The sequence below is a fragment of the Coturnix japonica genome, chromosome 3 (assembly GCF_054131305.1).
Source record: "Coturnix japonica strain WE chromosome 3, WE-NBRP24, whole genome shotgun sequence".
Classification (NCBI taxonomy): domain Eukaryota; kingdom Metazoa; phylum Chordata; class Aves; order Galliformes; family Phasianidae; genus Coturnix; species Coturnix japonica.
Window position 1 is genome coordinate 3,076,890 of NC_140665.1, and position 24,603 is coordinate 3,101,492.

Below are 24,603 nucleotides of genomic sequence, written 5' to 3' on the forward strand. Positions count from 1 at the left end.
GCGCCTGTTCCCTCGGTTTTCTCTTCTTTTTCTTAAGAAATCCACAAAGTTTGGGGCCTTCCGGGGCTACAACCCTCCCCCCCTGCCCCTCTCTCTCTCTCTCTCTCCTCTGGAGCCGCCGCGTCCCGTCGCCCGCGGGGCAGAGCGGTGCGGGAGCGGCGAGGGGCAGGGGACAGGGAGAGGGGAAGGGGTCGGGAGCGGTGCGCCGGGCAGCGCGGAGCGGTGCGGAGCGGCGCGGGGCGGGGGGGGGGGCCCGGGGCCGCGCTGCCATTGCCCGGGCGGCTGTCAGTCAGGCGGGGAGCGGCCGCGGATTGGCGCCGGGTTGGTTACGCACGGGCTTTGCGCGCACATACAAGGGTAGGGCGGCGCGGAGGCGATCAAACCTCATCAGGGCCACGGCTCCATCGCCCCGACAGCGCGGGCCGGCGGCAAGGTAACGCGGGGAGCCCGGTCGAGCTGCGCGCCCCCACCGCCCCCTCCCGGGGGGGGCGCCCGCTCCGCTCCGCCCCGCGCTCCGCGGCCGCGCAGGGGGGGCCCGGCCCGACCCGGCCGGGGGGGTCCCGGCCACGCCGCCCCCCGTCCTCCTCCCCCCCCCCTTCGCGGCCCGGAACCCCGCGCCCGGTGCCGGTGCCGCTCCGCGCTTCCCTTCTTCACTCCTTCTTTTCAACTCTCGTCCATTTCTAATTAAAACGTCCCCGTCCGTTCGCTTTTAAATTAATTAGACTTCCCTCCTCCGGTCCCTCCTTTTGATTCCTAATCCAATTATCTTTTTAAATAATTGCTTTATCTCTCCCCATCGCCGGGCGACGGTGCCTCTCTGCGCTCGCCCGCAACTCACCTTCGTTTCGAAAAAGAATAATTATTTAAAAAAAGAAAAAGAAAAAAAAAAAAGAAAGAAAGAAAAGCTCCCGAACCTTCGAAGTTGCGGCTCTCTGACCCCGCTCTCTCCCCGCAGGACCGGGCCGACCCCGCTCCGCCGCCTGAGGACCGTCGGCGCCGCGGGACGGACCGAGCACTGCGCGGCTCTGCCGCTCGGCCGGGGGCTCTTTTTGTTGCGTTCGTTTTTGGGTTTTTTTTTTGTTTGTTTTTGGTTTTTTTTTCCTCTTTCTCTTCTTTTTTTTAAAAAAATTTATTTGTATTAGGGTTTTGTTGTTTTTTTTTTTAACTTTCCTGCGGGACGTTGGAGGAAACCCGCCCGGCTGTTAGCATGATGTCTTACCTCAAGCAGCCCCCGTACGGCATGAACGGGCTGGGGCTGCCGGGCCCCGCCATGGACCTGCTGCACCCCTCCGTCGGGTACCCGGGTGAGTCACAAACGCGGCCCCCCTCTCCCCCCTCCCCACGCTCGGATTTCGTTTGTTCTGGAGGGGAATTTTAAGGAGAATTTAAAAAAGAAAAAGAAAAGAAAAGAAAAGAAAAGAAAAGAAAAGAAAAGAAAAGAAAAGAAAAGAAAAGAAAAGAAAAGAAAAGAAAATAAGGAAAGGAAAGGAAAGGAAAGGAAAGGAAAGGAAAGGAAAGGAAAGGAAAGGAAAGGAAAGGAAAGAAAGGAAAAGAAAAGAAAAGAAAAGAAAAGAAAAGAAAAGAAAAGAAAAGAAAAGAAAAGAAAAGAAAAGAAAAGAAAAAGAAGGGGGAGGAGGAGGGGAGGTGGAAAAGTGATTTATTTGCTCACAACGAAATCTCCATGTATCTCCCACCGCGGCCGGGCCTGATCCTTCCCAAATGCTTCTCCGCTCACCCCATCCGCGGCGGGATGGGGTCCGGCCCCACATGGCAGTGCCGTGGGTCCAAGGGGTTCTATAACGTGGGGTCTGCAGAGGGGAGGGGGGGGATGCTCAGGCCGGGGCAGCGCGGTGCCACAGTGACGGTGCCCACCCGCAGCCACCCCACGGAAGCAGCGCCGGGAGCGCACCACCTTCACCCGCTCACAGCTGGACGTGCTGGAGGCCCTGTTTGCCAAGACGCGCTACCCCGACATCTTCATGCGGGAGGAGGTGGCTCTGAAGATCAATCTGCCCGAGTCCCGAGTGCAGGTACCGCTGGGACAGGGGCACTTGGTGTGGTGGGCCACTCTCAGCCGGTCTCCCTGGGGTGTGCGTGGGCCGTGCTGCTCAGGGGAAGGGGCTTTTGTTTATATTCTGCTCGTTTGTATTTCTTTTCAATCTTATTTGATTCGTGTTCCCCCGTCCACCTACCCTGTGGGGTTAGCAGCCCCTGTGCTGCCTTGCTGTGCACCAGCAGCCTCGGAGTGCTGCCTGTGGGGTGGGTGTGCAGGTGCTGGCCCCTTCCCCGTGGCCATTTATTGAGTCCTGATCTTGGTGGGCTCTCTTGGCCTCAAGCTCCAATGAACCCAGTGCAGCAGTATGGGACGCCCCACTGCTCTCTGAGGGCATTTGGGGTGATGCTGTCACGGCGCGGGCAGGGCTCCGTGGGTGTAATGGCGGGGTGTGGGTGCGGGTGAGGCTGCCTGGCTGCGGGAGGGCACTCAGGGCCCCTGCTCCTCGCCCCATTGCTCACAGCCCCATTTCCCCCAGGTCTGGTTCAAGAACCGCCGTGCCAAGTGCCGGCAGCAGCAGCAGAGCGGTGGTGGAGCCAAGAGCCGCCCAGCCAAGAAGAAGTCGTCACCGGCCCGTGAGAGCTCAGGCTCAGAGAGCAGCGGGCAGTTCACACCGCCGGCAGCTGCCTCCAGCTCCTCGGCCTCCTCCTCCTCCTCCAGCTCGGCCTCATCAGGGGCGGCAGCGGCGGCTGGGGCTGCCCCGGCCTCCTTGGGCACGACGGCCTCATCCATCTGGAGCCCGGCCTCCATCTCTCCTGGTGCGGCCCCGGCCGGGGTGACGGTGCCCGAGCCCCTGCCACCTGCCGGCGCGTCCTGCATGCAGCGCGCGGGGCCCGCAGCCTCCGCCAGCTACCCCGTGTCCTACGGCCAGGGCGGTGGGTACGGGCAGGGCTACCCCGCACCACCCTCCTCGTCCTACTTCGGGGGAGTGGATTGCAGCTCCTACCTGGCCCCCATGCACTCCCACCACCATCCCCACCAGCTCAGCCCCATGGGGCCCTCCTCAGTGCCGGGCCACCACCATCACCACCCGCTGAGCCAGAGCTCGGGCCACCACCATCACCACCACCACCACCACCACCAGGGCTATGGCGGCACCGCGCTGCCCTTCAACTCCTCCGACTGCCTGGACTACAAGGAGCCGGCCGCTGCCGCCTCCTGGAAGCTCAACTTCAACTCCCCTGACTGCCTCGACTACAAGGACCAGGCCTCCTGGCGCTTCCAGGTCTTGTGAGGGCCTGGCCCCACGCCGACCCCCACCCCAGGCCTCCTCCCTGCTTCAGCAGCGGCCCCCTCTCTCCTGACTGATATTTATTTGCATCCCGTGCCCTTCCGGCCGGGTTATTATAATTATTATTTTTTTTAAATGGAACAGAAGAGGACTTGGCACACACAAACCCAAAGGCTCCCTGCTCCTGATTGGCTCCCTCCCGCAGGCGGCCGCGCTCTGGGGATGGAAGAGCACCGGCTCTAGCTCAGCACTGCGGCCGTTCCCTTCAGCTGACGCTCCTGGGCCGCCACTGCTGGCAACGAGCCCAACACAAAAACACAACTTTCCAATTTCCTTTTATTTTTTTCTTTATTTTTTTGTTTTTAATTTCGTTTTTATTTCTCAGTTTTTCTCCCCTACCGGGAGCCCCTCTCACCACCTCCGTCCATCCGTCTGTTCGCGAGGGGCCGGAGAGGCCAGAGAGGAGAGAGAAGTGAAGGAGGAGGAGGAGGAGGAGGAGGGGAGGGAAGGGCTGCTCGGCCAACCCGTGACCCACAGACCAAAAAAACAAAAAGCTTTTTGAAAAAAGTTTAAAAAATAATAAAAAGGAAAGAAAAACGGGGAAAAAAGTTTTGGGTGTTCTTTTGGTATTTTTTTTCGTTTTTACGTAGTTTTTTCTTTTTGTTTTGGGGAGGTGGGAGAGCGGGAGGGAGCTGCTCTCCTTTGGAGTTTATGTGGTTTCCTGCCTGCTCCATTGGCCCCGTAGCTCCCTCATGCACGCAGTGCCCACCAGCAGACCCCAAATCGAATCCCGTGCTCACTCGCGGTGCTCTCTCCCCAGGGGCTCCCAGCAGGACGGGCTGTGCGGGGGCACCTCTCTGCGGGTGCGGGCTCCAGGCTGCTTTTAATTAACGCTGCTAATTGGTTCCCTGGCCGGGCTGCACCACGTTTCCCCGTGCGGGGTGGGCAAGCGCTTTCCGAAAGGGTTGAAACCCCACTGGGTGTAGCGCTATGTGCTGAGGGCCCACGGGTAGTTCTGCTCCGAGGGGGGATGCATCAGCCCGGATGGACAGACAGCACGGTGGGTGCACAGAGGGATGCTCGACACCGAGATTTCAGCCGCGCTGCCGGCGTTTCCCTGCACCCGCTGCCGGCTGCGGCTCGGTGGGAAGGGAAGGGGGATTATTTCTCATGGCGATTTCCACCCCCCATCCCCATTCATTTTCCAGCCTCGGTCTTTTCTCAGTTCTCACAAGGGCAGCCCGGAGTGCTCCCAGTCCGGAGGGGAGAGGGGGGACGGCAGAGGCAGTGGGGTGCTACAGGTGTTTTGGGAAGATCTGGAGCACTGTTGGGTCTCCCACGCCAGGGCACCAGGTGGAATCGCCATCGCCGGGCGATGCGGGCAGCGAGCATCCTGTGCCACCTGCTGTAGATAGAACAGCATTTACGGAGCGGCGTCGGGTTTCTATGCCAGCGGCTGTGCTCGTCCCAGCGCAGCTGCCCCCACAGCCCTTCTTTACGCAGGGAAAAGTTGTCCCGGAGCCCACCGGGCGCAGTGCCGTGCAGGCAGCGGTGAGCCGCTCTCGACGGCGCCGGTCGTTGTATTGCAGCGGGCGAGTGAGGAGCCCCGCTGCTGCCCTCCACGTTATCTCACCGCCGCTAAATCGGGCACGAGAGCAGCAGTTACCGCATGTAAAATCCCACATGGGTTATAGCTCCGGCTGGGAAGTGCCAGCGCCGCTCCTGGCGCAGCGCCGTTCCCTCGGTCGGGCACCGAAAGCTTTGGGAGCGCGCAGGGCTGCGCGTTGGGGACTGCAGTCCCCGCTCCTCCAGGATGGGACTTTAGCAAGGAAACCATCAGAGGATTTTAGGGGAGGGGGTGGGGGGAAGTGAGATTTTAGGAAACGGCGCTCTGCATCTTATGTACATTTCTAGTATCACTTCCTCTATATTTTTAAGCCGAAATCCTCTTAGCATGCAAAGTAAATAGATTATGATATAGCGAAGGATTAGGAATCCCTGTCTGGTGTCGGATTAATCCCTCACACAGACCATCACTCGCGCTGACAGAATCGTGGCTGCCGTTCAGCACACAGCTCTGCGTTCCACGCTGTCCCCGCCGTCCCTGCGCGCCGCCCCACAGCCGGGCTTGGGGCTCTGGGGGAGAACTGCTGGCCGAGAGCAAGAAAACACACATCTTTTATTGTACTCCAGCCAGGTATTTCGCTCACAAATCGCTTCAGATTTAATAATAATAATAATTAAAACAAAAAAAAAAAAAAAAAAGAAAATGTTTAGAGCTCACCTTCCCTTTCAGGACAGAAAAAATAGTTTTAAGACGGTGGTGACGGGATGGAGGGGGAAGGGAGACCTGAAACCCGCCCTTACGGCCCCAAACCCGGCGATGCCGCAGGGCTTGCTGTCCCCGGCGCGGTGCGAGGGGGCTGATTGGGATCGGGGCTCCGATGGAACGGTGCTTAAGAGGCTCTGCGTCTTATTTTAAAGGCAAAATAATGGTTATTCAGCTGAGATGATATAGCGAGATATGAAAATGGAGAGCATTCTTAGCAAAACGCCACCGACTGCAAAAGGCACAGAGGTATCCTGAGTGGAGATCTTATCTGTCCCTATCTCAATGGAGCGGTTCTCAGAGCTGAAGTGGAAATTCAAATCTGCTTCCGAGCACAGATTGCTAAAATATATAATATAGGAGCGCTTCTCCAGAGAAGTTTATGGCTGCGCTTGGTGCAACCAGCCCAAGCAGACAGCAGGGAGCCACAGTTACTGCATTTGTTAATGTCAGCGAGTGGTACAGGGACAACGTCACCAAGATGTCCTCTGTAGGCACATGTGGGGCATGGGCATGGGCATGCTTGCCATCACAGATCTTCTCTGCCTGGAGCTGTGCCTGGTAGGATCACTATGGATGCCATGGAGAGGGTCACACCAGCCCCAGGTGCACGACTTGGAGAGATCCTCTGCCCCTCGGCCCCTGCAGGGAGAAAATTAGGACAATGTGGATGGGGACCTCACCCTGGTTCTCCCACTGCCACCCGTTCAGTGACAGGGGAGAGCCCTGACCTGGCAGCATGGTTCAGGGCATCGCTCTCCAGCTTCTCCCCATTCCCACCACCCCTCACCGCCCCCCCCAGAACCAGGAAGGTTAATGGCAAAAGTGAAACTTTATATTTTTGTTAACATTTTCACTAAAACATACCGCCGGCACCTCATGGCTGTGCTAACGTCAGCAGGGAGCCAGCCAGGCTGTCAGTGTGGTGTGGGGATGGCACTTTGCATTCCTAATACAATGCAAATAGTGATGGAGGCAGAACTGTGTTCAGGTTACCTCCTCTTTCTGTGCTGTGCTGGTGCACAATGGAAAACTGAGCCCTCTGTTTTTGTACAGGACATGACAATGCGCACCGCAAGGAGAGGGCATTTCATAACACGGGCTAGCGTGCCTACGAAATGCATGAAATACTTGGAAAGAGCTGCAGCCCAGTGAGTCATTGCTTTCCTTTGAGTTACACAGAGCTGCTGGCTCCTCGTGATGCAAGCAGAACCAGGTGTGGAGCTGAGCACCCAAGGAAATGTCTGCCCGCCCCATCCCAAAGCATGTGGCTCTGCCCATGGGGTGGAAGCAGCCTCTCTGTGCTGAGCAAAGCCACACTTGTTTGGGGTCTGAGGCTGCTGGGTAGCTCCTCACACCTCCAGACTGAGGGGCCTGTGTGTCCCAGGTTTTGCTGGGGAGAAGCATTCATCCCCCACCAGCTGAGTGCTGCAGACCTACCCACTTGTGTGGCTTTTGCATATGCTCTTTTAAAGAACTTATTTGCAAACCTATCTGGCCTCAGCAAGGCAGAGCTGGTGGTGCGGCATGGGAAGGTTGTGATGCGGCATCAAGCCCAGAGGGGTGTTCGATGCAAACCAAAGGATGAGGAGCAAAATCCCTCCTGACATCTGCACCTTTCCCAAAGCAGCAGTCGGCAATAGAAGGAGCCATCATCATCTGATGAAAATGGGGTTTTGCAGCACAGGAAGATGACAGCTGCCCAGGCAGTGGTGGAACTGATGTCCTTGGAAGTGTTTGAGGAATGTGGGGATGCGGTGCTGAGGGATGTGGTCAGTGGACATGGTGGGGACGGGTTGGGGTTGGCCAACCATAGTGATTCTATGAGCCTATGAATGGGGACCTGATATTGCAGCTCTGCATGTCACCATGAGCAGCTCCTCACCAGGGAAGAGAAGCATGAACAGGAGAGCATCCCCCTGTGCCCTAGAGAGCTCAGCCTATGGGGCTTTGTGTGGTGATGGGATGGTCCCAATGCCCAGCCTCCTGATGCCCATTCCCTTGATTCTCCTGGAGCAGATAACAGGAGAAACCTCATCCCCAGGTGATCAGCCTGCTCCCCAGGGCCTCCACTCGTTCTGCCAGGAGTGTTCCGAGGGCCAGTGGAAGTGGGGAAGGAGGACAGTTGGAGGGGGTACCACCCCAGACCCAGGGCCTCCTGATTTTAAACACCTGGCTTTGCAGGATGAGGCTGCCTGACCCCAGACCACAGACATGGTTCCCATTTGGCCCTGTAGGCACTGCTCCTTTTGACTGGAAATACCTCCCGGTCTCCCTCAGATTGCATTGTGCAAAACCTTTCTGGCTGACAGGGATCCAGCTGAGTGATGGTATATTACAATAGTTACTTGGCAGCCACCAGGCACGTTGCCTTCAACACCTCAAGTTCCTGTAAATAAGCAAGATTCACCTCCAACATGGAAGCAACAAAGCAGTTGAGATCCATGTTTTCCAGAGCTGCTGAGGCTGCTAAGCAGGGTGCTGGGTGGCTCGGTCTGACACCTCTGAGGCTGGGTGCTGCTCCACAGAGGCTCTGACCTAAATAGCTTGCTCAAGATGCTCAGTATGTGGAGTAACATAGGCAGGGAGGGACCTCTGGGATCACCTGGCCCAGCTCTGTGCTCAGAGCAAGGAGACGGGGCCAAACAACCCGCAGGCTGGGACCACCACTACCCATTGCTGAGAGCATAGCAGGCAAGGTGGATTGGGCCCACATCAGATGCGTTCTCCACTGGAGACTGCAGGCTTTTTGTGTTGGGTCACTTCAGCATTTTGCCAATGCAGAGGAGCACACAGCAGATCCTTCCCTTCCCAGTTGTGGAGATCGTCCCGCAGCACTGACTGTGCAAGGGCTGAGCCTTGGGCGTGCTCCCCTCAGTGGCACTGAGCCTGGCACGGTGAGGGCTCCCTCTGAAGCAATGCATGGGCTCTGGTGGTGGAGGAATGAAGAGCAGGAGGGTGCACGCCTTGGGACTTCGGGGACATGGGGACTTGGGGATGGATGCTCTGGTACTGTTCCATGAGGGGCAACACAAAACGGTGGTGTGCGTCTGGCCCTGGAATGCCAGGTTTACCACTCTACCAGGAACCAGAACCACTGCTGAGCATGGATTTGGGGTGAATGTTAGGTGGGCAGAATGAACGGCAGCACTCAGGGTGGGCAACCAGACAGAAGGGTGCTGGGGGCTGGTGTCTGCATTTCTAAGCAATATCACAGGCCAGGACAGCCTAGCAGCACTGAGCTAACATCATGTGGATGGCTCTTCCACCCCAGACCAGAGCGCACAAAGGGCTCCTTCACCCTCAACACATCACACCCACCCACAGCCTCGCACTGCCCACAGCTGCTGCCTTTGAGCTCATTATATGACATAAGGTGCTCTTTTTGCTGTTCCTCCCTCAGCACTACCTGTGCATCTACACAGCCATGGTGACAACCCAACAAACTTTTGGGTTGATCAGTTGCTCACATGGGGTGAGGAGCATCCTCCACCCAGCTCAGGAAGAACACAGATCCAACCAATGTCCCAAGCCCATCCCTGTGACCACATCTCACTCCATACTGCATCCTCATGGCACCAAGAGGGGACAGCCCACCACATTGGTCCCAGCACAGTGAACCCGGTCACCCACTGCCAGCCATCCCCATCCTCCACCCAGCCCGAATGCTGCAGAGGTGGGGCGAGTGTGTGTTCTCCAACGCTTCGGGACTGGTAGAACAGCTCTTAGAGCACGATTTCACTTGGCACAGCTTCGCAGCGAAAGAAAGAAAGAAGTGCCATCCTGCTTCGCTGGGAGGTTGAAGCGTTTCTTCTCTTTTTATTTTTATTTTTTTTTCATGATCTGTTTGAACCGTGGCCAAACATTGAGTACTTTGGCCTTGAAAATAAAAGTTCCAACGAGCACTGTAATCGGGAAGAGGCTAAACATAGAGAGCCTTCTGCCTCTACCATGCTGCTGCCACTCAGATTGTATTTTATGTATTTTTTCCCCCTGTAAACTAAAACTGGAGGAGTGCTTCAGTGTGGCACGCTGCTGACTCATCAGCTGACGTATGTGCTCTACTGGCACCAACACTGAGCCACCCAAGCGGGCACCAGCCCAGGCCAGGTCCTTATGCGCAATGGGTGGCTGCTATGCTTGGGGATGGGGATAGTCTTGTCTCCCTGCTACTGCAGCTCCTAGTGGTGGAACGAGCACCCATGCTGCCATAGGGGTGGAGGACTGAGGCTGGTTGGGGGTGAAGGACTGGCTTCAAATGATCATGAAAACCCAGGATAGGATTTCACTCCTTTCTACAGCAGTCTTGCTGCTTGAAAGCACCAATCCAAGTGCCAGCTAACTCACTGGGGTCAAGGACAGAAAGGACTTTCTTGTGTTCTATCCAGCAGCCAGTGGACGAAGACCATTTTTGACCGTCATGCTCTCAATCCCTGTCCTAGCCACGCGGTACATGGAGCCCTCCTACTGATCCCAGAGAGAGCCCTGCAGGCAGGCAGCTTGCAAGGGCAGGCTCAGGGAGTTTCAGGAAGTTGCAAAAATAAGAGTAAATAATAACAAGCAGAAATTAAAATAAATAAGATGTGCTTTACCTGTTCTGTAGGAACCACTCTCAAATTGCCTTTAAAAACAAAAAAACAAACAAACCAGCAACACAGAAGATCACCATGTTATTTACATTCCATTGAACTAGTTGAAAAACCCAAATAAACAAGGGCACGGCGTTAGGTAACTCTTTCGCTTTTTTGATAGGACACAGCTATTTTATATCCTGTTATTCAATGGCTCAATTAAAATATTTAATACACTGCTCCTGCAGGTTCATACATGTAGGACACATATATTCCTTCAAACTCTACGCCAGGTTAAAGCAACAGTGATTTGTGCACGCAGGGCAGATTGGAGATGTGGGGCAGTGATGGGACAAGGTTCTCACATTGTCCCCGCTCTGTGGGTGCCGCTGGTAGTGGGATGCTCACAGTGCACTGCTTGGACTGCAGGCAACCTGGGGAGCTGTGGGGTGCCTTGGGAGGGCTGTGCTGCTGGAGGTGCTGGGGGTGAGGCTTCGTGTTACGGCTTGAGTGGAATTACCAGCCGCACACGTCAGAGAGAAGTCCCGCTTCAGGCAAGAAGTGCCTCGCTTGGTGCCAGCTGGGGTGGCCTCTGGTCTCTCCAGGCAGAGTGTTCTGGCTGAGGGGAGGGAGCCTGGAGGAAGGTGGGGGAGTGGCTCCCTTCTTATAGCCCCATTGTGCAGGTGATGGACTCCTGGCAAGACAGAGGGCAAAAAATCCCTTCTCCCTGCCTGGCTGGCATTGCAGGATGACACTTATTGTGGTGTTCTCCTGCTGGAGTACTACTCCACTGCATTGCTGGGCTACTTTGGATATGGTCTTGGAGGAGCAGGACAGCCATATGCATTTGCAGCATAAGCAGTGTGAACTGCTGCCTTACTAATCTAAAGCTGCTGAAGGACCTGGTCATAGCATACTCAACCACAGAGCAACACCACAACTAACAGACATCTTGCTCGTCTTCTGACTGTGTTGAATTAGGAACAGCGCCACAGCATCAGGAGCTTCACAAGATCAGGGGACTGACTTTATGACCTGAGAGCTGGCACCAGGAGCCCTAGCTGGCACCTGGCAGCTGCTACAGAATACCCCGTCCCTCTTCCTGCTGTGCAAAACAAGCTCAAAGCTTATTTAATTCCTAAACCCAAACTCTTTGTCCAGTTACCAATTACCGTTACTTTTCCATCTCCATGCAGCTGTGTACACTCAGGAGCAACCTGGCTGCTTACCTTCCTGGTGCCCAGAAGAGGGTTTCTCCATCAGGGAGATGACACTTGCTCCAGGTTCCCCGTCATTGTCCTCTGCTGGTCCACAGCGAGTGGACCTTAAAAACAAAGCAGATGTGATAGGAGGGGAGGGAGTAAGGGAGGTACAGCAGAGCAGGTCTTATCAAAGCATTGAAATATCTAATGGGCAGGAGTTGAGTGGATGGGGCCAGACTCTTTTCAGTGGTGCCCAAAGACAGGACAAGGGACAGTGGGTACAAACTGGAAAAGTCTGATTTTCCCAATGCCATTTTTTCTTTCCTACCAGTGGAGAGATGGCTATCCAAGCAGCTGGGCATCTGTCATGCAACTAAAAGCAACACTCCTCATCTGCTTTCCTGAGACATGCTTAAGCTGCAGCAATGCAATTCCAGGTCGTACTAAGCTTTATTGGTAGCAGCAAAATAAACTAAGAAACTTCATTGGAGACCAGATTATGCCTGTTGCAGAAATGAAGAGATTCTTCTGCTCTTTGACCCCATTATCAGCTCTGTAGTACCTCGATCAGCTTTCTTACATACAGCCTGGGATTCTGCCGAGACCCATAAATTGCTTTTTTGGCTGCCAAATTGCCACAACCCTTCTATTTATGTGTTTTAAAAGAGCTTAAAACCGTCCATCCTCTTTGGACATGTCTTTAAAATTGACCAATACTGGGAGGATTTCGTGTATATCCGAAGGCTTAGAAGAAGATGTTACTTTTACCCAGCTTCCAGTTTTACTGTCAACAGACATGAAAAGCCCAGCAGGGATAAAAGGAACTTAACCAGTTCTGTCTAATGCATATAAATCTACCTAAGAGCTCAAGGCACTGGAAGTACTCAATGCTCTGCATTTATCTGAGCCTAAGATAGTGAAGTGGGTCTTCAGCCTGTGTGCCACATGTCCCATCCGGATGCCAAGTTAATATGAATTAGGAGACCAAGATGAATAAACAAGGTCAGCCCAGGCTGGGCCAAATTGAATCAATGCAAAATAATTGTCGGTATTTTCTGTCAGTGATGGTGGTTTATCTTGGCTCGGGATCCTCGGCGCTGTAGGTTATAGAATGTTTTCAGTGGAACAGTTGGCAGGCATTGTATTGATTTCTCTTGTTTTGTGAATGCTGGAAAAATTTCCATTAAGTCTACGTGGTGCTCATGTGACAAAACCAAATTTCTTCTTCAAAACTTTTCGTGCTTCAAGAGAGCTAATGCGACCATATAGTTCTCTAATTTAATCAAGAGGACCTTTGTCTGGAATCAAGAGGCTGTGCAGTGCACCTCAATGCATCTTGAGCACATATTGGCTAATAAGAGTTAATTTTGTATTGTCAAGGTGCTGTGCACGTGCTAACTAATTAATTTGCCTGACACGTTGCGTCTGTTTGCTGCTGTCACCTTCCTGATGCATGTGAAGCTCCTGTTGCCTTCACTGGGGCTGAGAAGGGTTGAAGGAAGAGTTCTCTGGTTCTTTCTGATTTCGTTGCCAATGTACATAAATAAGGAAGACTGTCAGGCGGTCTGCTCCTAATGCTTCAAGAGATTTGACTGGTGTGAAGTTCAAAATATACAAGCATGCCTCTGAGCTCTGCACAGCAACTTTGTAGACGAGGAGAAATATGTCTGTTTTTCAGTATGTGAAAAGTGACAGGAAAACTTTTTATGATAGAAAGCACTGAGATCTTGTATAAAATATGGGATCTTATAAAAACACTGTCCTTATTTACAGGCAGCAAAAGAGTTGTGCTGCTCAGAACATTTCCACAAATAGAAAAACAAATAGGAAAAAAATAGAATATTGAGAGAGAACAAGAATTGCTGGGCTGTATCATATCTGCTGTTTGGAAAGGCAGAATGGTAATGGTCAATACCTAAGTCAGAAATGAGACTTGTAAAACATTCCCTGTTCTGTGGTACAGTGGAAGAAACCACACAGCAAATCAATTCCCCTACCTGGAGCACTGTCCAGCTCTTCACAGCCCACAGTTCTGTGTGTGCGCTGTTTGGAAGGTTGATCACATATCAGCACTGGCATCACATATGTCACTTCCATAAAACACTGCAGAGTTACTCCAGTTTTCTCTACCATCTGCAAAACTCAGTCCCAAATTTAGTTTTCTGCTTTTTGACCATTAGGGCAAAACAAGCAGCTAGAGTTTGCCCACAATAAGTTCTCAGAGAAATATATCTTCAAGACTATTTTATGATGGATCATTTTGGTCCCGGTCGCAGGCTCTGCCCTTCCTTGTTAGGGAGAGCCAGAAGGGAAATGGTGCTGTTAATTGATTTGTTAATTATGCAGCCTGAAAACTGCACTTCTGTTACACATATGCTCCCTGAGGGACATCAGTAACTGGTTTATTAAGCTAAGCACAGTATCTTCAGAGCTTGCCTGGAGCCTTTGCCTAGGTGTAATTCACAAGATACATCTCAGTTGTTCCAAAACAGAAGGATGGTCTGTGTTTAAATACAGAAGGAGAAGTAGTTGAGTTCTTGCTAAATACTGAAAAAGTCCCACTGTGGTGTCCTACAGAGGTGCAGAGGTCTCTGCTACCCAAGGGTAGCAGAGCCTGGTAACTTTGTCATGTACACCTGAATTCATGCATGCCAGGTGTACGTGAGCATGTACTGATTTAGTGATAAATCTGATTTACTTGCACAGACAAGGCTGTGGGGTTTTAATGACACCAAATATCGATGCTCAACTTGCAAAGAACATTAGGAAGTTGAATTCTAGGTTGGAAAGGGCCTCTGAAGGCCATCTGGTCCCATTTGCTTCTCACAGCAGGTTCAGCTGTTAAGCCAGATCCAACTTCAAGGCTGTGGTACATGACCCAGCAGGGACCTGTGGAACTGGTGAACACTGGGCAGCTCACAATGAGAGCAGCAATGCATCCCCTTGTGCTTGGAGCAGCCCTCCTGAGCACAGAGCTGAGTTTGTCATTTGCTGTATGATGTCATGGTATGCCAACGTGCAGGGGAATGAAGCAAACAAAAGCTATAGGCTAATGCTGCTCCCCAGACTCCCCAGACAAATCAAGTCCTTTATGACAACATCTCATGTATTTCAGTGATGCTGAGGAGGCAAATTGACAAGGTGCCTACAGTAATACACACAAAGCAGGGCTTGGCCAGGACAAGATGCTGTATGGTGCGTGGGGTAGAGAACAGAAAGGGATTGTAGTAAATCTATGACAAAGTCTTGAAAGTCTCCAGAAGCAAATAGGAAATGATTCAGGCTGTACATTTATCTCACCGATGAGCAGAATACATAAACACCGAAACTAGCATTAAACAGCATGAGGAGCATTGTAAGTCAATAACAAAACAAAAAAATGGCCAAGCTAATGAACAATGGATGGGCCTTTGGAGTGGGGAGGATGTGTCCTGGTTATTGATTTTGAAACTGCAGGTAGTGGTTGGAGGCTGTGGAGAAGCGGACAGTGAAAATGTCAGATATGCATTTATGGTGTGGGAGACTGGTTGGAATAACAACGTTGCTGTGCACTTCCTAAGATGCTCAGCCTCAAGGCACTCTGCATCTGCCATTCCATACACTTTGCTGCATTTTAAGGTGTTACTGTTGCCATGTTTCAGGTGAATTTCTAGAGGCAACAGAAAGCACGCGAGTTCTAATTTTGGGTTCTGATGTTGAACCAATTTAAAGACACTTCCTAAAATGTTGCTTAACCTTCTGCCTATCACAGAGCACTATGTCTCCTGATGCCTCAAATTAGGCAGCGAGGTCTCCAGTAATGCTAGAGTATCCTGGTCAGAGAGAGGAGACAGAAATGTGATTCTGGCACACACAAAGTGTGCTCAGCACAACTGTATACAAATAGGATGACTCATCAATGCGGAAGTTCAGTGCTGTACTCATGCTGAATTTACTACCAATGTTTTTATATATAGCAGGGACAGAACATATACTGACTGCAAATAAATGTTTCTTTTCTACAATGGAAAACAGGAGAAACAAACTATTCTTTGATCTCCACAAAGGACTGTTCCATTCTCATTTCCAATAGGTTGCACAGGTAGGCATCCAGATGGGTCCTGAATATCTCCATAGAAGGAGACTTCACAGCCTCTCTGGGCAGCCTGTTCCAGTGCTCAGTCACCCTCACTGTAAAGAAGTTCTTCCACATGTTGTATGGACCTTCCTATGTTCAAGTTTTTGACCACTGCTCCTTGTCCTATCACCATACACCACCAAGAAGAGCCTGCCCTCATCCATTTGTCTCCCACCTCCCTTTAGGTATGTTAGCAAGAAACAAAACCATACCCATGCTTTTCAAATAACCAGGGGCCAGCCCCTTCATTTCTCTCACAGTGAGCAAGTTCCAGGTTTTATTCAGCTTCAGAAGAAGTGTGCTCTCATAACATCATCCTGGGGATTTTGATCCCAGGGTTGGTGACAAGCTGATAGGCTCCAGAGAAGATTATACTGGATGTTTAGAAGAGATGCTTACACCCAAATCCACCAAGCACAGCATTTCCATTTCTGCATTTCTCTCTTCAGCACATTTGTTGAAGCAGGCCTGCATCTACCCAAGTGTTTTAATTCGAAAGTGGTTGTGATGGTGCAAGACAACTGGAGTCATCATGAATAAGTATAGCAGCTCTGCTCACCTTTGGGAAGAGGCCAGCATGGTTGGGCTGGCTGTGGGTACATTGAGCTCAGTTTGATGCTCTGGAACCTGATCAACAAAGGCCTCGTGCAATGTGTCCTCTTCATCTGCATGCCCCAGGAGCTCTGTAAGACCAAGCAAGTTATGGGATCAGGCTGGCTCAACAGAAAAGCACCAAGCAAGCTGCCAGCTGTTTGCCTGAGGTGTCACAGAAAACCATATGCTTATGCACGTTTCACTTTTGACTTCTTTCCATGAAAAAGAGGCCAAGTAGCTGACCACCACCAGCAGCAGCTGCCATATGGACCAAGTCTGACCCACTGAATAGGACCCCCATGCTTGTGAAACTTAGGATCATTGAATCATTAAGGTTGGAAAGATGGCTAAGGTCATCCAGTCCAACTGTCAGCTTATCCCCAACGTGCTCAGGAACCATCATCACATTTCATGAATTACGCTTATCTTTGTTCCAAAATGTTTTAGTCAATGGACAAGTCCCAAAGCCTTCAGACACATGAAGGGTGGGTTTTCCCTTACCAAATTCCAGTCTGAGCCTTCTTGGGAGGGAAATTGCTTGAAAATACCCAAATAACTCAGAAATACAGAGGAGGAACTATATATTCAGGGTGTGACACTTAAATAAATAATGTAATCAAACCACAGGCTGGCAGAATTTGGATTAAGGAAAAAAAATGCAGTTAAAGATACAGATTTAGTAAGATTTTTTCCCACAAAATCGTAAGACTTTTTTGCTCTTGTTCTCTGCCTTCCTCGATCCTGTATAAGCTAATCTGTGTGATACCCATGGCAACACCATGGGCAGTGCAGAGAACATAATGCTCCTGTGAGCATTGCTATACTGCTACTTTACATTTTGACCAGGGACCCAGGATGCTCACCAGATTAGGAGGGCAAAGCTACTTGTGTTTCTGCATCTCTCAGTCCTAAAAAACTAATGCTGTCAGATTGCTGCAGACCATTCCTATGCTCCATGCTACCCAGATATTATTAGTGTCTGCGATGTGTGGGAGGGTGACGTGGGGCAGATGACTGGGCTTCCTCAAGTACCCTATCTTCTTGGAGCTTCCCTTTCTCAAGGAGGGAATAACGTAGAGAATCGCTGCCAGCAGCCAACTCGGTCAGAGGCCACACCTCCAAGCATGCACACAACACTGCGATAAATAAATAATAGACTTGCCTTGAATAATAAACCAGCTTTGGTGCATTTTTGCCTTTATCTTGAATGAAAAATACAGAGAGAAAAAAGTAAAACAAACAAACAAACAAACAAAAAACGAGCAATGCTATATGTTTAGGAAGCTCTAGGGCAAGTGAAGCTGGTTACTCTGAAGGTTTCTTCTTGAAGCCTGTGCAGTGAGCAGCCATGAGAAGAAGGGAAACAATTCCAGCAACCTAAAAGGCACAGGACAAGCTGCTTCTGGTGTGTGTGAAGAGCTCTGGGAAGGGGTTTACACAGCATCCCTCGTGCTGTACGCTCAGACAAAATCCAGCGTCACTCTCGCAGGATGGGTGTTGGCACCCTTTCCTTGGAAATATGGTTCTCACTACCACATTCTGCTTGTTCATTAAGTGCTTGGAAACATCAAACCCTCTGGCTTTCCAAATGTTAAGGCTAAAGCACACAAGGTGATTCAACCTGCTGTAATTCATCTGTTTTTTTATTTCTTTCACCAGTGTCTGATTTCTATGGCTTCCCATCTGTTTTCCCTGGGAGAAGGGGATCTGAATCCACATTTGAATTTTGAAATCTTGAGAGTTGGTATCTCATTGTTTCATCAGTAAAGTCATTTATCAGATGCAACAATATGAACTAAATCATGCTAGAAATATTTATTTACTAAATCCCAGTTGTCACAAACAGTGTTAGGTTAAGATTGTACCTGCACAGCCGTACAACGCACATTCTATATTTCCTCAATTTGCTGATGGCTGCTTTTAATCCACCCATAGCAATGTGCAGAAGGAGCCCAGGATATTTCTCCAGAAGACCCCTGAAAGTCCTCCTATGCTTTATGGAGCAGGATGCTCTCTGAACGCAACACGCAGGTTCTGAGACCTCAGCCTTCCCTGCATCGCTATTTAACTGTGTCTATCCTCCGCTGGATCAGTGTCTGCAAATCAGACGCTGTTTCCATTCTCCAGCCTCCTCCACTGGGCTTTCAGGGATTAAAAGAAAAAGCACATTTGAAAGCATGCAATCACACAGCAAAACGAAAACCTTCTTTGAATATTGTTTGCAAACCCGACAGCTCTACTTAACAGAAGCCATTACATTATTTACAAAGTAGCAGCTGCTCTTGTAAAAATCCAGCCTTTTTGGCACGAGAAATAAACTAGTTGATAAGTGAACGATAAGCCATTTGACTTCTCCGTTGTGTGCCTGGCATGGTATGCAGAGCCAATTCTGTACAATCTGATGTTTACAGAGCAATCCTAATGCACCACCTCCTTAGGCAATGGGGACACAAGGAGCCTTTAAAATGCTGAAGCAAGCATTTAATCCGAACTCTTCATACTGGTCTTGGAAAAATTCAATAAGTTTAAAAAATGTAACTCCTGCTAAAGATAAAATATCAGGTTTTTGCTTCAGGAGTTGCAAATATATCCCAATGAACTCCCAGTGAACCGCGCAGACTTCATGCTTGCCGCTCTTCTCGGTAGAGAATGGAGTATATCATAGCGTTGTTTTGGAAAGAAACAAACCAAAAGTCCAAAGTAATACAGATGTTTAGGTAGAGGGGGTGCTGTAAACACCACAGAAACAACCTCAACAATCACACCTTTCTATTGAGGTGGCTCAACAAAATTCCTTTTCTAGTTGAGCAGCTACTTCCACGTTAATATATACCCATCTTCAGGTACTGTGCGAGCCATTCTCTGTTTTGTTATTATAATTTTGACATGCTGAAATTGATCTCTCATGCTGAGTTAGACTTTCTAAGGGAAATAAGTGCAGCAGGAGGTGTCACCCTACATATGTGGAAGCATTTCTACAGCCAATGGGTTACCTCTCCACATACCAAGTCAGAGGGAATGTCACTACCGACAGGAGCATGGGCAGCTCTCTTTCTTCTGGGAACAACTGTTTTCCCAACATTGTCTTTCTAAATTAAACAGAGTCCATTAAAATCATTTAGTTTCCTGCAGGGAAAATACTTCAGAGCAGCCAGCTTTGTTGAGGGGTGTTGGGAATATAAACTCCGCTTCTTCTGCTCTGGTTTTCTATGGCTTCTCATTTCATGTTACATTATTTGGTTAATTCCCAGAGCTGCCATGCCTTCATTTGACAAACATTACTTGTTGAAATACTGTTTTTACAGTACTTTCAGAACTTATTGAGAACAGCTGTTGCTGCTGAGAGCTGGGAAAGGCACATTCAATCGGAATATCTCCCATTTGTGCTGTAATTTAACAATTTGATACTTGAGAAGATAAGGCACTTCAATCACTACTAAGTAGCAGCAACTCTTAGCACGAGCACAACATGTCATTATTTCACTGATTGGATATTAGGCATATTAGCAGCAGCAAAACGGCTTCAGCGGGTGTGCCAGGAAGAATAATGGAAATAAAAGTCATGTGATACTAGTAAAGAAGCAGTTAACATCTGCAGACAACTCTTGCTTTTGAGTAGGGCAGACAGACTATGGCACTTAGCAACCTTCCGTAGCTTGCAGTGAAACCTGGCTTCAAGCTTTCTTTCCGTGGAAATGCCAAGTCCTCACTAGCTCCTGCAGAGATTTCAATCTTGACTACTCATTTGCTCTGCTAGAATTATACACAAGATTAAGCTAACCACTATATAGGCTGAACAGATCATTTTATATCTCCCTGGAGCCTAGGGAATCTGGTTCCTCAGAAATGATGCTAGCAGTGCCAATACTACTTAATTTAAAGAAAAAAGGTGTGTCTTGCGGGAACAATCCAGATGTGGTAACACTGAGCTGTGATGGGTCGCCAGCGGAAAACCTGAACAGCCAAGGATTTGCTTTGACTCCAGGCCCTCTCCACTCAAAGGCTTGACTGGTGTCCCAGCAGTGGAGAGCTCATGTCTCCAGATGTTATCAGGTTGCCCAAACTGTGTGAAGTTTGCCTATAATCTTTGCAGCAGGGAGCAGCTCTCAGCTGTCAGTGTATGAGAAGGAGCCACAGTGCTGAGAAGGAACTGGAGTGCCACGGCTCAGCCTGGCCGCCCAGGGCTGCTTGTATTGAGCAATTAGAGCAGGCACAGGAGTGAGGATGCTCCAGGTGACTAGACACTTTCTTTGTTTGTTAAGTGGCACTTCAGACCTTTTTTTATCCTATTTTACATGGCTATATAGTTCCAAAGGAAGGCTGTGCTAGTGAGCACAGATGTTCCCACTGCTTGGGTGAATGCTTTGGAGCATCTCAGCAAAAGCACTCCAGGAAGACCTGATCTTTCTTCCATGGTGCTCCAGAGATGCCACAAAGGTCCAATGGCCTTCAGCACTGCAAGGTCTGGTCCAGAGCATGCTGATTAAGTGCTGCTGAGCAGTGTGTTCCTCTCCTGCTTGCCTTGACTCTGCATTTGGGGAACACCCTCTGCCTGGCACCTCCAGCTCAGGGACCCAGCTGCTAACTGCCAGCTCCTGCCCTGCAGGCAGAGAGTAGGGAGGGGATGTGCCAGCCAGAGGATAGGAAAACCATTTTAGGGGGTTAATTGAGACAGAGAGACATCTGCAAGCACAAGACACAGGACTGAAGCCTGCAAACAAACACTGCCAGCTGGAAGTTGGCCAAACTGATAAAGGGGAAAAGAAATTGAGGGTTAAATGTTTTGAGTGCTTGAAGGCTTGGAATTCATAGCAGATCTCTAGGAACCTCTGAGCCACCATGTCCATACAAAGAGGCTCCAGACAGACACAAGCCTTCTGCAGGACATCTTTATCATCCCACACAGAGCTTCCAAAATGGCTTGGATGAATGGTTGAGGGATATCTCATAGTAACTGGGAGTACTTGTGCAAAGGAAGATGATGCCCAAGGGTGAGCTGCTGTGGAGAGCAGGAGCTGCTTTCCAAGGAGAATGGGAAGGGAACTGCATCTACCCATATGAGGTTGGAAATATGATGTAGCTGTGGATGTTTTCCCTTCGCTTGGCAGAATAAAACCTGCTCCCCTAGACAGGAGGGAAGGGAAGCTGGAGCATCAGCTCCACACCTGATGGTAATCCTGTTTTCATCAGGTCTGTACAGACTGAGGGATCACAACCAGTACCATCCATCCCCTAGGTGCTATTCAACAAGATCACCTGGGTCTTCATGCAAGCTTTCTTCATTCATCTGAGGCCAGATCCCTTTACAGCAGAGGCCGCACCATCAGCCCACCCTACAGTGGGTACAAGAGCAGCGCAAGGACAGCAAGGCATGACCATGGCACACTACAGCTCCTGGTGCAGGAATACATTTGAAGGTGGAAATGTCTTAGTTGTACTTAGTTGTGTTATCAAAACTTTTGAAGCAGGTGCACGACTTTGCCATAGCTCTGGAGCAAGGCTAGAGTTCAAGAGTTAGCTAATTGTATCTCTCTCAAAAAGGAATTGCCTCAGACCAGTTAATTTGTCAAGATAACGAATTGCAGCAATTCTCTTCTGCTGGAGCTGGGCCACTAACACTGATCTGAACTGTATTTAAACTCTTGATGACAGAGACTGAAAGAGATATTGCAATACTGGAGGTACAGGTTCCTAAAGCAAAACTGCATGTACAGCTGGTGCTGAGAGGCAGCGAGGGCATGCGAGTACACATCCTGCATATCCCTGAGATATGAAGAAATTCCTCGGGGCACTGACTCTGGTGCCTGGGCAGGCAGAGTTCATCTTGAATCTTTGGGAGTTATTGAGGTCCAAAGAGGATAACACAGTACCCACTGCTGTAGGAGATAACTCAAGCAGAATTTTTAACTCCCCCCAAAATAAACAAACCCCAGAGTACTGATTTGAAGTCATTGACTCAGCTTTCTGGTAGCTGTAGCAAGACTCTCTGTGGGCCTGATGATGTGATTCCCATGGTGCTGTACTCTGGCAAGACCCAGGTCACTCCTGCATTTTCTTTTCTTCTTCCATTTTCCCTTTATCTTCCTCTCCTCTCCTCTCCTCTCCTCTCCTCTCCTCTCCTCTCCTCTCCTCTCCTCTCCTCTCCTCTCCTCTCCTCTCCTCTCCTCTCCTCTCCTCTCCTCTCCTCTCCTCTCCTCTCCTCTCCTCTCCTCTCCTCTCCTCTCCTCTCCTCTCCTCTCCTCTCCTCTCCTCTCCTCTCCTCTCCTCTCCTCTCCTCTCCTCTCCTCTCCTCTCCTCTCCTCTCCTCTCCTCTCCCTCCTCTCCTTTTTCTTCAATAAAGACAAACAAGTTTGGATAAGAGGAAAAGAAGGAAACCTACAAGGACTGTCACTAAAAACACAGTATCAGCTCACTGACTGTCTCCTCCTTCTTTAAGTGAAGCAGACGGTGTCAGGCCAAATGAAATGATGTGCGCTCTTATGCCATAAGAGAAACATGGCAGTAGAATGAATCCTGTAAATTGAATTGTGGGAACTGAAAGGATTTGGGAGTAAGCAAACTGTCCCTGGGAGGATGCTCTGGGAATGGTTAAGCTTTTCCCTGGGCATCTCTGGAGTGCTCCTCCAATGACACCAGGACAAAGCCTCTCTGCTAATAGCATCTCCTATGAGTGAAGTGGGACACATCAAAGCCTCTACCACCTGAGTTTTCTGCTGTTAGAAACAAACAAGGATATTTTCAGGAATGAATACATGCTGCTAGGTAAAACCAGAAATAACACTAGGTGAGGACAGAGAGGTGTGCAAGACCTTGGACAAGGACACCGTGCCTTTTGCCTGGCATTGGCACACCCCCTTTGAGAAAAGGTTGTGCTGACAATAAACATGGTTGTTGATGAATATGCAACTGCATCCCTGCCTTATAATGTAGCAGTGTGAGGCATCAGCCAGGCAGCCCACTTCAGAACAAGCCGGCAGAATGATCTATAGACAAATAACTTTCTTTCTCATGTTATTCAGAGTAATCATTCCCTACCTGTAAGTCCACTTAAATTAGAAACGTGGCTTTTATTTTGGATCCACAGGCAAAGTTCTTTCAAAATAGTTAATCTCGTCATTGTCATATGTAAACAAGCCTTTATAAACTGATGGGACAGTGAAGTACTCTGAGGGCAAGGCCCTGGACTTCTTACCCAACCTGCAGGCACCTACACAGACCTACCTTTCTTGGGGCTCATCCAGAGCCTACAGGGGGCAGGGTTCCGTTCAAACAACACTGTCAAATTTATGGAGAAGAAATGGGCTTTTGAAACAGTCTTCTGCTGTTGTCCTCTCAAGTGCCAAAGCTCGTGTTGTCCCCACCTCTAAATGCTGTGGTCAAGTGGTAACCTTGGATGGGATTGGTCTTGGGAGGGCTCATAGCGCATAGAGTTTACCCAAGACTGGCAATGAAGTACATGCAGCTTCTGCTAAGACAGGTGAGAGACTTCTAGAGGGTAACTTCACATTGCTTGCAGCTGATTTCTTGCCTTCAGCTGTGGTAGCAATGTCTCACTGAGCACAGATACAGAGAGAGGCTTAAACTTCATGGTAGAAAATGAGGGAAAGAAGATACCTTTGCAGCATGGGTTGTCTTGTACAATATGTGCTGACTGGTTTTTCCTCCCAAGACTATCCTGCAGCTGAAGTCTCAGAGGGAAGGAACAGGCCCTCTCAGATCAGAGGTCTGGGCTTTGGCTGTTCTGCCTGCATGCACGGTGGCCATGCAGTGATGTGGGGTACGCAGAGTGACCGATACTGGCACCCGTGGTTCCTGCTTTATCCAGTGCAAGCATGATGTGACCCAAACACCAACGATGGTACGGACTGACCTTGTTTTCTTGGGGAATCCGGTGTAAAAGTGGATATAACAATGCTCTTGACACTTACCTCACAGGATGTTGTGAAGCTTAATTAAATGTGCGCAAAAGCATTTTGAGATCCTTAGATGAAAGGTGTTTTTATAAATGCAAATTATAATAATTACTGCTAGTAACCACCACCAACTACAGAAACGATTAATTCAGGTTGCCACAGGCCATCACAACAACGTGTGCAAAGAGGCATCGGCCATTTAATGACATATATGTTGTGTGAGAACTAAAAGCCTTAAAATGCTGTAAACAAAGAGGAAAAAGCTAGGCACTTGGGCTAGGTGCTCGGGGCTTGCCCATGTGCAGCTAGCAGAGGTTTCCTTTGCTGCTTCCATCACCCTGTGCTTACACAGTGGCTTCCTCCCGAGGGGCAGAGGATCAGTGGTGATAAAGTTCAGACAGAATGATTTTTATGGTTAATGCTGAAAGGAAGGAGTGCAAATAAGTTGGCAGACAAAAAAAAAAAAAAAAAAAAAGTCAGGAAATATGTCAAGACAGCTCGGTATTTTTTGGGTGAGCTCTCCTGCTGGCCCCCAGGCCCTGCCCACTTATAGCATTGCAGAATAGGCTTTGGCTAGGGGCTATTATCCAGCT

General features: G+C 49.9%; 2 protein-coding genes across 8 annotated transcripts in view; one reads left to right on the forward strand and one right to left on the reverse strand.

Annotated features, from left to right (window-relative positions):
• The first annotated feature begins 305 nt into the window (after positions 1-305).
• OTX1 (orthodenticle homeobox 1) lies at positions 306-3,892 on the forward strand. Its single transcript, XM_015856598.3, has 4 exons — positions 306-433; positions 956-1,304; positions 1,879-2,030; positions 2,532-3,892. Exons 2-4 carry the CDS (start codon positions 1,208-1,210, stop codon positions 3,285-3,287), a joined length of 1,005 nt encoding a protein of 334 aa, XP_015712084.1. The 5' UTR covers positions 306-433; positions 956-1,207; the 3' UTR covers positions 3,288-3,892.
• A 1,552-nt stretch (positions 3,893-5,444) lies between these two features.
• The window catches only part of WDPCP (WD repeat containing planar cell polarity effector), a 128,910-nt gene continuing 109,751 nt past the window's right edge, over positions 5,445-24,603 (reverse strand). For 4 of the 7 annotated variants that reach the window (XR_014944326.1, XM_015856576.3, XM_085542370.1 and 1 more), the window contains 4 exons: positions 16,063-16,186; positions 11,414-11,508; positions 10,206-10,234; positions 5,445-6,255 (listed from right to left, as the gene is read on the reverse strand). Coding sequence is in view for 6 of the 7 variants with exons in the window: in XM_015856576.3 (XP_015712062.1) it covers positions 6,205-6,255; positions 10,206-10,234; positions 11,414-11,508; positions 16,063-16,186 (299 nt within the window). In the remaining variant the exon portion in view is untranslated. Of the gene's footprint in view, positions 6,256-9,411; positions 10,235-11,413; positions 11,509-16,062; positions 16,187-17,981; positions 18,139-24,603 lie in introns of those variants that run through there. The other 3 variants (XM_015856574.3, XM_015856575.3, XM_085542371.1) reach the window with 3 other exon arrangements.